Genomic DNA, 15,452 nt, shown 5'->3' on the forward strand with positions numbered 1-15,452 from the left:
CCTGTCACAGGGCGTACACTCTACCACAAGGCACTGAGCTGGTATGACATCATGGTTTATACAGGATGTCTGCGGCGATTCGAAGTGTATTTGTTTTTATGTGTAAATGTATCTATATGTGTGTATGTGTAGTCATAGAAAGGGGACAGACCATAATACCAATCCATGTGCTCTAGAGGCTTTACGTCTTCTCACTCCCTTTCAAGTTTGTCTTTTTTTTTGGTGCTGTCTTTCCTTTTAAAGTAGTCTTGTCCTCGTCATCATGTAGGTTCTATTCTTACATCCAGTCGATGGTTCAGGACTTCAGTTTAGACTCTTTTCTGTTCTGCTCCTGTCTGGCTGGAGCTCTGGTCACATTATGAACTCCTGTTATTTGGTTTCTTTTGTATCTCATCCCATTACCAGTGCAAATGCACGTTTTCTACCGACACAAACATAAAACCAACATTTCCATGTGAGACGCATTTGTCCATGTTTACACTCTCCTGACGTCATCTTTCACAGCTCTGTCTTGAAATAGTTTTGGTTTCCTGCTCTTGTCATTTCTCCACCAGAATAAGGTACAGTGTCCCCTTCACCTTTGATCGTCATGGCACGTTGTGTTCCGCGTCCTGATTGGCTGTAGACCTGGTCAATCAGTCTTCTCCTGCACAGAATGCAAAGATGATCTTTGCTTTCCTCCTCTAACAATGGACTCATTTTTCTAAGAAGGTTTAAGAGTTTCAGTAAGTGGATCAAGAGTGTAGTGAGACGTTTTACCGCCTTAAACCATTATAGTAGGTGTTAAATATAGAGATGACCACTTCTGGGATTATTGAGGATGGTTTATAGAACATAACTCCTGCGATAAGCGAGGGAGCACTGTATTTCTGAGATGGAATTGCTCCGCCTCCTCACCCCAAGTCTCTGTTTTCACTGGAACTCCCCTCTTTGTCCCAACAGGACATCCAGATCGAGGCGCTGCTCATGCGGGCGTGTGAGCCCATCATTCAGACGTACTGCCATGTGAGTCCACCCATGTTTTTCCCCATCAAAGCAGCTTCCAGGCAGGACGTCTGGACATGTTCAGACTCTTGGTCCTGAACCTTTGCAGAAACAGCAGAGGTGGACTGAAGAAGTTCAATGATAAATTGTTTATTTGGTTGAAAAGTAACCATAATCAGAACAGTGTGATCACTCAGGAAGTGTCTGTTTTGTGTTAAGGAATTCAAATTTTCTTTTCAAATGTTTCCATTTATTATTGCCTCATTGCTGTGGTGTGTGTAGAAACCTTTCTGACACACACAGCTGAAAACCCAGAAGAATAGATCAGACTAAAGAAACCTATTTAGCTGGGCCTGCGTTCTGTTCATGGACGTGCAGTCCGTCGTGCAAAGTCACGTCTCCATTTAGGATTCAGATGCAGATCTGCCGGTCCTGAAACGGTTCCTTTCTGCTCTCTGTGCTGTTAGGAGGTCGCTGACAACCAGATCGACACGGGCGACCTGATGGCATGTCTGGTTCAGAACAAACACCAGAAGGAGATGAACGAGAAGTGTGCTGTGGGAGTCACGCACTTCCAGCTGGTGAGCCCACCAGTTCAGCCGCATCTTGACCTGTGCGTCTGCAGCTGGATGCAGGAGTGACCTGTGCGTTTTCCACAGATTCAGATCAAAGACTTCCGCTTCTCCTACAAGTTTAAGACCGCCTGCAAGGAGGACGTCCTCAAGTTGTGTCCCAACATCAAGAAGAAGTAAGAGGCTTGAGGCTGCAATCACAGCATTGATCCTTTGGGCTGCTCAAATGCACAAGTCTGGAAAATAAAAAAAAAAGCAACCGATAAGAGATGTGAACTAGCATCTTTTTCAGAGCTAGAAAGCAGCTTTTTCCCTTCAGACACACTTTCAGTTCTTTGCAGCTTCTCAGGTTGGACCCCAAAAAAGGCTGGACTCTTCCTAAAGCCCCATCAGAAGTTTCTTCAGATCTCTCTCAGACAGCGGTTCTTCACACTCTGAGCTGCTGTCTGGATCTTTGTTTTCCCCCAGGGTGGATGTGGTGATCTGCCTCAGCACCACGGTGAGGAATGACACCCTGCAGGATGTCAAGGAGCACCGAGTCTCTGTCAAATGTCGCAAACAACTGCGGGTGGAGGAGGTGGAAATGGTGCGTACACTCTGTCAGTTAGAGTTGGTGTGGAGAGACGTCTTATGGGGCCAGACGCACACTTGCAATGCAGCCAGACGTTCAGACTGACACTGGATGTGTTTCATTTTGTCATCCACATTCTGAATGCAGTCAGAGGACATACGCCTGGACCCAGAACTCTATGAATCCTGCAGGCCAGACATCACAAAGCTGTGTCAAAACGTGGCTCCTGGCAACGCACAGGTCAGCTGCTGCGCCCCACCCCACGTGACTTCAGCGGTGATGCGCAGAGCTTCTTCCTCAGGCCCTTATCTGCCTTTGATTGGTTCTCCAGATTATTGAGTGTCTGAAGGACAAAAAGGAGAAGCTGACGCCGCGCTGCCACCAGAAGGTCTTCAAGCTCCAGGAGGTGGAGATGGTGGATCCTGAACTGGACTATCAGCTGATGAGAGTTTGCAAACACATGATCAAGGTGAGCTGATGACATCACAGCCTGTCCTCCTCTATTTCTGTGTTTTTGGAGGATTTCTGTTGCTCCTGGCAGCTGTTGTCCACTTTCAAAACTGTTTGGCACTATGATCTGAGGTCAGTATGAACCAGGGCTTAGACTTCACCAAACTGTGGATTGATGGAGGGAGGGAGGATAGAATCGATCGATCCCTTCCTATCTTCAATCAATCAAACATTTAGGGCAGGGGTGTCAAACATACGGCCCGCGGGCCAGAGACGTATCGCCAGATGGTTCAATCGTCATGGAAGTCATGAAGAGTAAAAATTATAAGGATGTTTAAAAAAAAAAAGCACGTTTCTAGTCCATTCCTGTGGCGAGCAAAGATTTTTAAAAGAAATAACCAAAATGCTCAATTCCACCACTAGGGGGAGCAAAAGAAAAGCAAAACAGGTGAAACAGCTCATCTCCGCACATGCCAAAAGCTAAACCTAACAGCTTTGTGTCTGGGTAAGATGCAGTTTGGTTCCCAGTGACCTTCACTGCTGTGAGATTACTATAAGAAAGATCAGTAGTGACACAATAATGACCAAGATGTTGTCAAAAAGGTTGAAGTGAAGTGCAGAGCTTTCCAGGAAAAAGGGTCAGTTTTATTTCTTCTGAGCTGAATGCAAAACCTGCATGCTATTTAGCACCACAATGAGACTCCCCATAAAGAAAAGTTTCACAGTTTGCAGTTACGAAAAGAGCAGATTTACCAACTATTATCTGGACTGAAGAACAACCATCTGCATTTACTGCAGCTGTGACGCCTGTGATGGAGCAGTGAAATACACCTGATTGCAGACAAGTTGGAGCAAACATCCAAACCATTTTCAGATGCTGAACTTATTGAAAAATGCTTAAGGCTGAAGAAGTCTTTTTCCCAAAAAGCAGTCGACCTTTGCCAACACAAGTCTGTCAAGGATTAGGATTGCAGAAACAACATCTCTAAGAAGGAATCCATTCAATCCAATTTTCAGTGGCTGTTGATGAAAGCACCGACATCACAGATATATACAGCTATGCATATTTATTATTAGAGGTGTTGAAGAGACCGACACAACAGAGTTTCTAGACTAGATGGACACAACAACAGCTGATGACATTAGTCAACTCTCTAGTTACTGCACTGGATGATGTTGGAGTGAACTGGTCATGTGATGTCAGTCTGGTCACTTGTGGCGCCCCATCAAAGGTCAGGAAGGAGGCAGGTGTTGCCACAGAATTCAGGCAGAATACCAGGAGAAGATTCTTGGACATTTCGTTGTCTTGACAGTAAATATGTTTCTGCTCAGGATCTGAATCCTGATATTGATGGCTGGGTGAAGTTTCAGGAGAGAAAGGAGGTTAACTCCAAATTCTTATGTTCACTAATGTTTGCTAGTTTAATTTAGTTTAATATTTCATTGTTTCGCACATTTAAGGCAGGTGTTTCATTTTGTCCATAGCCCCTCTTGTGTTTATTATCAGGATTTCTTTAGTGTCAGATGTAAAATATTCAATCTGTGTAAAATTGAATAAACCAATTTTAAAAAGTAAAATGCATTTTATTGGAGATCCATTGGCCTCTGTGAATGAATGTGTCATACATAGTAAATGATTAGGCTACCATGTTGGTTGAGGGATTTTTTCCAACTAAGTAAAAAACAAAAAACAAAGCTGTTTTTGCTTTTATGTTACTGTTCCGGCCCACTTGGGATCAGGCGGGTTGAATGTGGCCCCAGAACAGAAAAGGGTTTGACACCCCTGATTTAGGGTGTGCTCTCGGACCACTTTGTTTGTGTAGACTGACACCGTGTGAGCAGACTGATGTGTATCCAGGGCCCCTGCAAAGGACCAGCAACCTAATTGGAATGACTGTTTTGTTGTTTTCAGCGCTTCTGTACCGAGGCAGATGGCAAAAATGTTCTCCAGTGTCTGAAGCAGAACAAAAACAGCGAGACAATGGATCCCAAGTGCAAACAGATGATCACCAAGAGACAGATCACCCAGAACACAGGTACCGCCTCCCTCGCCCACTCTGTAATGCGCGACACAGTCGACCCGGCTGTGAGGAACCTGTTTGTGTGTGCAGACTACCGGCTGAACCCTGTTCTGAGGAAAGCCTGTAAGGCGGACATCCCCAAGTTCTGTTCGTCCGTCCTGAACAAGGCGACGGCTGACACGGAGCTGGAGGGTCAGGTCATCTCCTGCCTCAAGCTCAAATACGCTGACCAGGTGAGAGCCGTGGTTGTCTGATGCCTGTTCAGCCGGACTCCCAGGTGTTTCCATCGTTCAGGACTAAATCACTGGAAAGAATGTTTCAGTACCAGACAACTGGATCCCAGTAAATCACTTTATACCATGGATATTCCTGACTACACAGGTCTGCAGCCTTCACTGACAAACGCAGCACATTTGTGCTATTATTATTGTAAAAAGTAAAGTTTTGGTCTCAGAGAGAATCACAAAGTGCTATCAAACACCGGATAATTAGGCTTCAAATGGATTTGAATATACACATGCATCCACATACACTAGTAAATAGTTCAGTTATTTCTCCTCATCATAAGTAAACATATTTGCCCCTTTTTCATATTTTCAAACATGTAATCCCACCCCTGTTTGGCTTTGTTTAATTTCTTGACCTAAAGGATCATGATCCAGTTCTTACCTTCTAACCAGTTATTGATCATTTACAAACACAGATTTAGGACAGAAAAAAAATCCATGAGAATCAATAAATTCAATGACAAAGATGAAGTACGTAATCATTACATAAATATGTGCAGATTATTTATTTAAAAAAGATCTAAGTAAAACAGGGTAATTCAAAAAATAATTTTTTACATTTAACATTTTATAATCGTAGGGAATCATTCATTTAAATCACAAATCTGGAAACAAAGTGGAGTGATGGGATAAGAAACCAAATCATGTATCATCGCTGATGTGTTCATGTTTTTATTTTTTATACTTTTATTTCATGTAGTCCTTTATGTTGTAGTTTTATTATTATTTGGTCAAAGTCAGTGTCCTTGTCACACATGGGCGTTTTTTTGGAAACTTTAGCATTCAGCCTGGTCAGATGGTCACTCTGATAAATAGTAGATCCCTTGAGCTTTTTCCTTCATTAGAGGAAGTTTGTGTTTTTGATTCTCAAACCTGAGGATGGTCGCGGGTTTATCCGTCTCCTTTCTCGGGGGGAGCGGATGGCAGGTCTCCATGGTGTTTACATCCAGGGAAATCCCTTTATGAAGATGGCGTCATCAATAGTCGATGTCAGTTTTATAACCGTGAAAAGTCAAGCAGAAAACAAAAAAGCCATTACTTGCATTTAAAGGTGAACTTCGGGGCACACCCCCGTGAAGAAACGCGTTTCTCCTTTGCGGCACAGTGCCACGTGAAACACTCTACCGGTGTGGCCAGACCCAACCCCAAGTTTGCTATGACTTCTCCTTCAAGAAACACTTTCAGGCACCGCTACAGCTTCAAATGCCCCAACAACTGGAGCAATAGGGAGGAGCCAGAGGGGCAGGAGAGGAAGTCACATTCGCATACAGGCAGTCTCAACTGTGTACTGCATCCCTGTGAAATGTGTGCAACCGATGAAATGTAGACAAAGAAGAGCAACTTCAAATCTGACAACAGGATTTTAGTTCTGCCTTTATAAAACATCAGCTTGGGTGTAAGATATGCCAGGGCTCGACATAGCCATTTGTCCGCTGGCCCGGTCCTGTTTTTCGAGCAGTGCGGACCACAAGACTTTACTTTTCACTTGTCCGCTCGGGCCACTAAAATATCTAACGGTTTATATATTCTTCACCTTTTTCAATAAAGTAAATTTTGCGAAAACGTGTAAATTTACCTCGTCTTCATAATTTAGTTTTTCTGCTAGTCCTGTGTTCAGACTTCAAGGGTTTCTATGGGAAACCTTTGATCACTTCTCCTTCTCTCCCGCCTGCGCGCGCGAGGCTTTCACTGCCGAGCACCACGCGGCACGCGCTCACTACTTTTTTTTTTCAAACTTTATTGATTGTAACAATTCAATACAAAACAATGTTAAACAGCAACAACGAAGGCACAAGCCAGTGGGTTATTATTACATTTGATTATAAATCCGACACTGAAGAGAGACTGAAGCATGTCAGAGATGTGGAAGACATGGCAGGAATAGATAGGAATATGTTGGATGGAGTAGTGGGTATAATTAGTAGTATGGACAGCAAGATATTTAATGAATGCATTGAAGATGAAACTGTATCCACTAAGCTTTAAGCTGAATGTCAAAGAATCAAAGGCAACTCCAAATACCTGAATCTCAGACTCAAATGCAGTAGAATGTTAAACTACTTAATTTTGTTTTTCTTTACAACACTGTAAGCAGTAAGTATTTCTAGTTAGCTGAATGATCTCAGTTAGACCTGCACAATATGAGGAAAACTCGCGATATGCGATATCAGAGATTAAAATTGCGATAACGATATAATTTGCGGTATATAAACAAACAGCAAAATAACCAAATAACCATTCCCAGTTTAAAAATTATACTCCAAATGACCCACGTTGACATAGGTTACAAACATCTAACATAACAGGGCTCCATCTGATTGGTCAACAATGTGAAGGCGTCCATCCGATTGGTCAAATGCATTAAGGGATTTATTTGATTCGTTAAATGGTTCAAGCTGCCATTAGATTGTTTTAACACATTTAAGGTTTATGATTTATTGCGATATTTGCCGTTAGAAGCAGCATGAAAACTTCTGAACTAGTGTTACCTACTACACTGCAGTGCTCTCTTCAAAACATCTGAAACAGACTAGAGCAGATTTAAGTTTGATATGGTCTATTTTCAGTCATTGAAAAGTGTAGAAATAAGTGATGTCACCAGAATGCACCAAATTGCACCATATTAAAAGTTTCCGTGGGGGCATGCCCCCGGACCCCCCTAAAGTTGCAAGCACCTGCGGAGCGGCGGGTCCCGCTATGCGCGGTGTAGGGCCAGTAACTTTCAGGCAGGGCCAGTAAGTTTCAAAAACTACTGGCCCTGTGGGCCAGTGCAAATTTCTGGGCTATGTCAACCCCTGTATGCTATGGCTGAATGAAGTCTAGGACAGTTGGACAGGAAGTCACACCCTCCAAAGGCTCTGAGAGCGACAGCTGGACTGTTCTAACTCTTTTTGTGGTGTTGTTGCAGCGACTGTCGTCTGATTGTGAAGATCAGATCAGAGTCATCCTTCAGGAATCAGCGTTGGACTACAGGCTGGACCCACAGCTGCAGATCCACTGCTCGAGAGAGGTGGGTCCTCAGTCTGCACCCACAGCATCAGCGCACAACCAGATCCTCTGGAGTCTTACACGTTGCCTTCTTTGTTAAACAAAGAAAAGATTGATCACCTTTAGGTTTTTAAAGCGAAAACTTGCTTCTGAGCAGTTGTTTGTCCTCAGAGTGAACATTTTGAAGTATATATCTCATGATGTTTGATCTTCTTGACAAACTGCTGCAATCCCATTCAAATCTGGACCTAAAATAAGTGTAGAACAATACAATCAGTAGCCTTCAGGACATCGCCGTGGGACTAGAAGTTCATGGGAGGTTTAACACTGAACATGTTTCATACTGATGCTTTGGTGGGCGCCTTTGTGTCTGCAGATCTCCACTCTCTGTGCAGAGGAGGCTGCAGCACAGGAGCAGACGGGACAGGTGGAGGAGTGTCTCAAGATCAACCTGCTCAAGATCAAGCAAGAAGAATGCAAGAAGGTAGTAAACGCATCAGCTGCCTTCACTGACTGATGCAGCTTTTTGACCTCAGGGCCCCCTTCTTTCAGCCATGTAAATGCTGTCATGTTTGGAGTGAGCCGAGCTTCCTCTGCTGCCGCTCATCCTCCTCTCCTTCACCTGTTTTCCTTGCACAGGAAGTGCTGAACATGCTAAAAGAAAGCAAGGCGGACATTTTTGTCGACCCGGTTCTTCACACGGCCTGCGCTCTGGACATCAAGCACCACTGTGCCGCCATCCCCCCCGGCAAAGGCCGACGTGAGTGCACTCCACCCCTCTGTGCTTTGACAGAATGGTTTTTCTCCTCACTTCCTCCACATCCCTCTCTCCCCCCAAACAGTCTGGAGGGTAAACAAAGCTGAAAATTAACCTCAAAAATGGGAATAAAATTGAATTTAATCTACATCTTGATTGATGTAGTGGACAGGATGAGCCCCATGTTACAGTAAAAACTGAACGTAGCCACTAAAGCAGTGCATCGACAGCCCCCCCCCCCCCCCCCCCCCCCCCCCGCAATCTCACGTGGATTTTTGTGATAATTGTGGAATTAAGAATTAAGAACAAGGAAGTGAAGACTTTAACCACTTCTGATTGGTCAGACTGATGACATGTGATTAAGCCTTCAAGAATGATTGGCGGATACAGTTAAAGGGGCGGGACTTTTCCTTACACAGTCAAAGCTGCAGCTAAATCGCGGTACCGTGATTCTTATCAAAATGTCTTTAATAGAATCAAATAAACACAAAGAAAAAGTAATTTTAAGATCTTTTATATTCCTAACTACTCAGTGTTTTATCAGGGCCTGTTTGGATGAACAAAGAGCTGATTTCCTGGAGATGGGAAATGTTTTTACATCAGTGAATGAGGGCAATTTCCCACGGCACACTTGACCATCTCCCACGGCACACTAGTGTGCCACGGCACACTGGTTGAAAAACACTGCACTAAAGGACACCTGCTGACCGTATATGGTCATGCTGTGACTCCACTCAGCCTTGCTGTCTGTGTTCCCCTCAGATATGTCCTGTCTAATGGAGGCTCTGCAGGACAAACGCGTTCGTCTGCAGCCCGAGTGCAAAAAGAGACTCCAGGACCGGATCGACATGTGGAGCTTTGCTGCTAAGGTGCATGAAGTGTGCATGTCAGAACGGTTCAGGGGGGGGACAGACACTCACACACACACATCTTCACAGCTATGTAGATCTCTGACCTGCTGCATGTGACTGGCTGTCTGAGGGCCGCAGTCTCAGAGGTTTTGATGCAGTCATCAATAGAACAGAATGTATCTGGCTGATCTGTCATGACTGAATCACAAACGTAGACGCTGTTCCCTCGTGGGATAACCGTTCAGCTGTATCACAGATTTATAGTGCAGCTTTGCCTGCTTTTTAAAGTGCATTGTGTTCTGTATTCTGATTGGCTTTAGACCTTGTCAGTCATTCTCCTCCGTGCCACGTCTCCTGATCAGAATGCGTTCAGTTTGCCACATCAAACTAATCTGCAAAGCAGGCGTACTTGCTTTCAGCCAATTCAATGTTATTCATAAATGTCTACCAAAGAGGAAGTGATAGAAAAAGCTCCCAATTTACATTGGCTGAAAGCGAGCACACCTGCTTTTCAGATTAGTTTGATTGACAGATACATTAGCCAATGGTGACATTAGTTGACCTGCAGCGTGAAGAGAGTCTCAATATTCACCGTAGAAAAATCTCTCACAAATGTGGGGAGGTTTGTGAATTCTCCAATTTGAACGATCTGTGAGTTCATATTACAAGTGTACCTAAAAATGAGGTGTGTGAAGCATCTATTGTGCATTTCTGAAAATGTATTGTGTTTTTGTGAAACACAGCGTGCACATTTGTGAAAAACACTTATTGTGCATGTGTGAAACACAACATGCGCATCTCCAAATGAATATTGCACGTTTGCATAAAATTACAGTTGTGAATCAGAGCGTGTGTATTTGTGAAACGGGTTGTGTGCATTAATGATTATTGAGACTGAATTAACTCCATAGTTTTTCAGCATTAAGTTAATTTTCATGGCAAAGGAATTCATGATCACTCTTCATTAGGGGTGTAAGAAAAAGTCGATTTGGCAATATATTGCGATATTTCGTTTGGCGATACTTGTATCGATTCAAAATGCTGCCAGGACGATATTTATTTAATTATTTGTGAGTGTCCTTCAGTGACTGACTCTTGTTGTCCACTTCACCCTCCGACCGCTAGTTGGCAGCAGAGAACATGGAGCCTCTTTGAGCAGCTCTACTCCACACAAGACAACAGGAAGACTGCAGCCAGAGGCAGCTTGTTCTGTTGTTATGAGACATGAACTACTTGTTTTTGCTTGGGATGAGAACCAAACAGAAACTTTGTGCCATGTTGCTGCCAGCAACATATAAAAACGTGGATTGTGGTGCTTTTTAGCGGCTCAGATAAATACGAGTGAAGCGCGGCAGCGGCTAATAGGCTAGCTAATAGGCTAATGCGCTTAGAATCGACTAACATGCTATCAGCAAAACGGGCTGAAGTTCTGAAGAGCCTCCCAGCAATGGATCCTAGTTTAGCACCCTGATGGACCACAGTGATGTGTACAACGCTCTGAAAAAAAGGCAGACATCGTGGCGAGGAGCGATAGTTTACTTCTGTGTGTGAGAAGCGTGGCTGCAAAGGTGCAGCAGAGCAGACTGATATGTAAACAAAGCAGCTTTGCCACATTAAAGCAACTTTCCTTTATGCTGTCATGCTGCCTCATCATCACACTTTATTGTTTTTAGAAAGAATCCGTGCCCCCACCCACCCACCCACCCTTTATTTTTGAATCACCATTCAGGCTCCTGAACCGTTTAAAAGTACTGGAGATGCTACATTAAGTAATATTGAAAATAAACAGCATTTTCTTTCCCCAATAGAAACGTATTGGTTAAGACACATTCATTCTTTTTTTTTTTCTTTTACTGAAAAATCTTTTTGGGAAATCAGACGAAGTTGACTGTTCCCTTTCTATATTTTAGGTTACCAAAATAAAAGCGCTATGAATTTGCTTTGGTAAACGCAACTTTTTTATGAGATACACTTGCAGTGCTTAACATAATGATCATTGAATAAACTGAATTTGACCATTTTATTACAGTGGAAGACTTTGAAATTCAGGTAGAGTCATATTAAAAACAAAACAAAAAACATTTCGGTAAAGTATCGGGAAACGTATCAAATCACCAGACTCTTGCCAACACTCCCCCCTACTCTTCATAACCTTTTAGGAGTTTATGCAGATAGCTTTTACAAAACCTTAAGCAGCAATTTTTATTTATGTTACTCTCCAAACTGTAAATGCAAACACACAACCTCCTTATTTTCAGCAGACTCCTGGCCTGAGAAAACACTGGTCCATCCCGGCAGCAGCTTTGTGGGGACACAAATTAACATTTGTGGAATTTGTAACATTGGATTGTACTTTTTGTTGAGCGGCAGATGTTTTTAACCTGTGCATCCCCCCCCCTCCCCTTGCAGGTGGCCTCTGCTGAGGGCTTGTCCGATCTGGCCATGCAGGTGATGACCTCTCCGTCCAAGAACTACATCCTGACTGTGATTGCTGCCGGCGTGGCACTGCTCTTCCTCATGGGGCTTTTCTGTGGGAGAATCACTAAACGGGTCACTCAGGAGCTGAAGGACAGGTAGACCCCGCCCACTCTGAAGTCTGGACGTCCCCTCTGGAGACCCCCCTTCCTCCCTGAGCAGGCTGTCAGGTCATCTGTACTGCTTCATTTGCCCTGCTCTATCCTGGTTCCTTTCAAACTTTCAATTTCTACAGAGGGTCCCCACATGGGAATGACGTTGCCCCCCCACCACCACCAAACTAAGTGGGTGTGGCCAGTGACTGTGCCGCAGTGCTCACCCCCCGCTCTTCAGTGCGCCACACCCCCAGCCTCTGCCATTTCCTTTCTGTCCCCAGTCTTCTTTGAGGCTCGAGGTTGGAGCTCCTGACCTCCCGCTGCGTCTCCTCACCCCCCCGCTTTGCTTTGGGGTCGGAGTCAGGAGGTGGGGGGAGGGGGCGAGGGGTGGGAGATGTGTTGTAAATGTGTAGAAAGTTTGATGGGAAATGCTCGTGTGAGAGCAGACTTTTGACTCCAGTCTTTTAATGACAAGAATATGTGAGAGAAATCAGAGCTGATTCTAGCCCCGCCCCCTTCTGCGTTTTGATCTTTTTTTCTTTTTTTTTTGGGGGGGGGGGGGGGGGGTCAAACTGCACTCATGTGTTTGATTCTAATGCCACTAGTCTGCCATGTGGGTGGAGCCAACATGCCACCTGTCCTTCAAGTCACAAAATGGAGGGAGGGGGTGAATCCCAAATGTTTGGCACTATTGGGCTGTAAGCTCCTCCTACAAGGGGAGGGGCATCATCTGTGGTCAATTCTTTTTTTCCCTTTGTTTTAAGCAGCTGACACGACAATATCAGCTTTCCTCCAGTGCAGTCAACACAACAGAGCATTACTCACAACACAACACAGACTCGCATAACACAACAGAGCATTACTCACAACACAACACAGACTCGCATAACACAACAACAGAGCATTACTCACAACACAACACAGACTCGCATAACACAACAACAGAGCATTACTCACAACACAGACTCACATAACACAACAGAGCATTACTCACAACACAACACAGACTCGCATAACACAACAACAGAGCCTTACACACAACACAATACAGACCCACATAACACAACAACAGAGCATTACTCACAACACAGACCCACATAACACAACAGAGCCTTACACACAACACAATACAGACCCACGTCACACAACAACAGAGCATTACTCACAACACAACACAGACCCTACATAACAACAACAAAGCATTACTCACAACACAACACAGTCCCACGTCACACAACAGAGCATTACACACAACACAACACAGACCCTACATAACAACAATAAAGCATTACTCACAACACAATACAGTCCCACGTCACACAACAGAGCATTACACACAACACAACACAGACCCACATAACACAACAACAGAGCATTACACACAACACAACACAGACCCTACATAACAACAATAAAGCATTACTCACAATACAATACAGTCCCACGTCACACAACAGAGCATTACACACAACACAACACAGACCCACATAACACAACAGAGCATTACTCACAACACAATACAGACCCACACAACACAACAACACAATAGAGTCCAACAACACAACACAGTCCCATATAACAAACAACACAACCTCAGAGATGAGGTGAGGTTCCACGGCAGACTGCAGCGGTATTCCTTCTAAAACTGGTCCTGATCCCGGCATGCTTTTGGCTCGATCGGAGTGGGGTCAAACGTGGATTGTGGTCCCGGCCCGTGTGAAGGCGAAGCATGCCCCTCTGGTGCGGTGGGATCTATGGTGGGGAGTTGGCAGAGCAGAAGTGGGTGTTGTGGGTGCTGGTTTGTTCAGAGACTCTAAAGAAATGCAGAAGTTCAGTCCAGATTCTTAAATATGTGAAGATGATACTGGAATCATTGCACATTTTGTTCTTTTATATCTTTGAATATATATATTGTTCTGTTGTAGCCTTATTTATTTGTAACTCATGGTCCATAGTTTTCTGTCAGCTGAATGTTCTGCAGTTGCCTTTTCTTGCGGTTGAGAGGAGCCCCCCCCCGTATGGCGTCTGATCCGGTCCTCTGCTTCCTGTCCAGCTTGCTCCTCCCGGCTCAGACGTCACCGTTGACAGATAAAGACTGCGTGTCCCTGCGTGAGCGGGACAGATGCTGCAGGCCCGGTCCGGAGGCGTGGGTGCTGGACTGCAGGGTGACACCGTAGAGCCTCCGGGTGACGTTTGCATCTCATTGGAGGGTTCTGCATTCACCCCCCTCCCATCATTTCCTGCTCTCAGTTCTTCATCTGTTTATCAAAGTGTGCCTAATCACCGTCCTGCTGTACAGAACCTCCCAGAACCTGCAGCCCCTTGAAGAGCAGTGTGTGCGCGTGCACGTGTGTGTCGCCCTGTGCTGGCGGCTGCTCAGCTTCACATTCTCATGACTGGAAGGTATCATGTTTTGTCTGTGATGAGATCTTTTGTAAAGCGGCTCCGTACCTGAATACATTCAGCTCCTGACGGTCCTTCCTCCTCAGATTTAGTCTGTTTTGTTGCTCTGTACAGATGGAAAGTGAACAGTTTAATAATAAAGTCTGCAAGGTTTCTAATCTGTGTTGGAGTTCTTCCAAAGTGCTTCTACTGCTCAATCTGCTGAAGGACGGATGTTCCCCAAAGCAAGACAGGTAGCAGTTTTTCACAAATGATCGAATCTATGAATGGGTGGACATCACACGGTATTTCTTTCCAACAGATATTTCTAAACCTAATAATTGCCACTATTGGGTAAAGTGTGTCAGATGATGCTGGTTACAAAACACAAATACTCCAATGAGTGAATGAACACGTGCACTGACGTCCTTCAGCTCACTGTTGTGGGTGGAGGAGAAAAAAATGAAAGTTATTAAAGACGATGAGAGGGAAAAAAATGATAAAAGAAAACCAGATCAGTATTTTGTTAGAAACCTCAGCAGTAAATGTGTTTTCTATTTTAGTTCTAACCATTGGGTCAGACAGGACTGGACTGAGTGGCCCCGCCCCCTTGGCATTCCAAACGGGAGGTAGCCGCTGGAGCCAGAAGAACTAGCAGCAGCTCAGACCAGAGACCATGTTTTTCATTTTTTTTTTTTTTTTTTTGACTTGTCCTGTCCAACAGCTAGGCAAACAGATGAGAGCTGAGGGCCTCTTGTGTTGGACATATTTTATTTTAACAAGAGGGGTTATTCATCTTCAGACAAACCAAAGGTATGTCTGAATAAACCCCTTTTGTAATTGAGGCCAAACTTTATTAATTTCAATCATGTTTGAAAATCTTTGGTGTTGGACCGGACGGAAAAGGAAAGAGGGGAAGAAGAGAGAGGGACGTTAGAGAGAGGGGGGGGTAGGAGGGTGATAATCGGAAGGGAAAGGGGGTAAGACCATGAAGCAGCATAGAGCAGACAGGCTTACTG

The 15,452-nt window shown here is 44.4% G+C and overlaps 1 protein-coding gene across 3 annotated transcripts in view; it reads left to right on the plus strand.

Moving 5' to 3' along the window:
- The window catches only part of LOC101171906 (Golgi apparatus protein 1), a 36,288-nt gene extending 21,676 nt beyond the window's left edge, over positions 1-14,612 (plus strand). For 2 of the 3 annotated variants that reach the window (XM_023955566.1, XM_023955567.1), the window contains 14 exons: positions 943-1,005; positions 1,452-1,565; positions 1,644-1,732; positions 2,025-2,142; positions 2,275-2,367; positions 2,459-2,596; positions 4,490-4,613; positions 4,689-4,831; positions 7,794-7,895; positions 8,250-8,357; positions 8,513-8,633; positions 9,393-9,499; positions 11,891-12,054; positions 14,105-14,612. In XM_023955566.1, coding sequence (XP_023811334.1) covers positions 943-1,005; positions 1,452-1,565; positions 1,644-1,732; positions 2,025-2,142; positions 2,275-2,367; positions 2,459-2,596; positions 4,490-4,613; positions 4,689-4,831; positions 7,794-7,895; positions 8,250-8,357; positions 8,513-8,633; positions 9,393-9,499; positions 11,891-12,054; positions 14,105-14,228 — 1,608 coding nt within the window. In that variant the 3' untranslated portion in view covers positions 14,229-14,612. Of the gene's footprint in view, positions 1-942; positions 1,006-1,451; positions 1,566-1,643; positions 1,733-2,024; positions 2,143-2,274; positions 2,368-2,458; positions 2,597-4,489; positions 4,614-4,688; positions 4,832-7,793; positions 7,896-8,249; positions 8,358-8,512; positions 8,634-9,392; positions 9,500-11,890 lie in introns of all 3 variants that reach the window. The other variant, XM_023955568.1, reaches the window with a different exon arrangement.
- Positions 14,613-15,452: the final 840 nt, after the last annotated feature.

This window comes from Oryzias latipes, chromosome 6 (assembly GCF_002234675.1).
Source record: "Oryzias latipes chromosome 6, ASM223467v1".
Lineage (NCBI taxonomy): Eukaryota > Metazoa > Chordata > Actinopteri > Beloniformes > Adrianichthyidae > Oryzias > Oryzias latipes.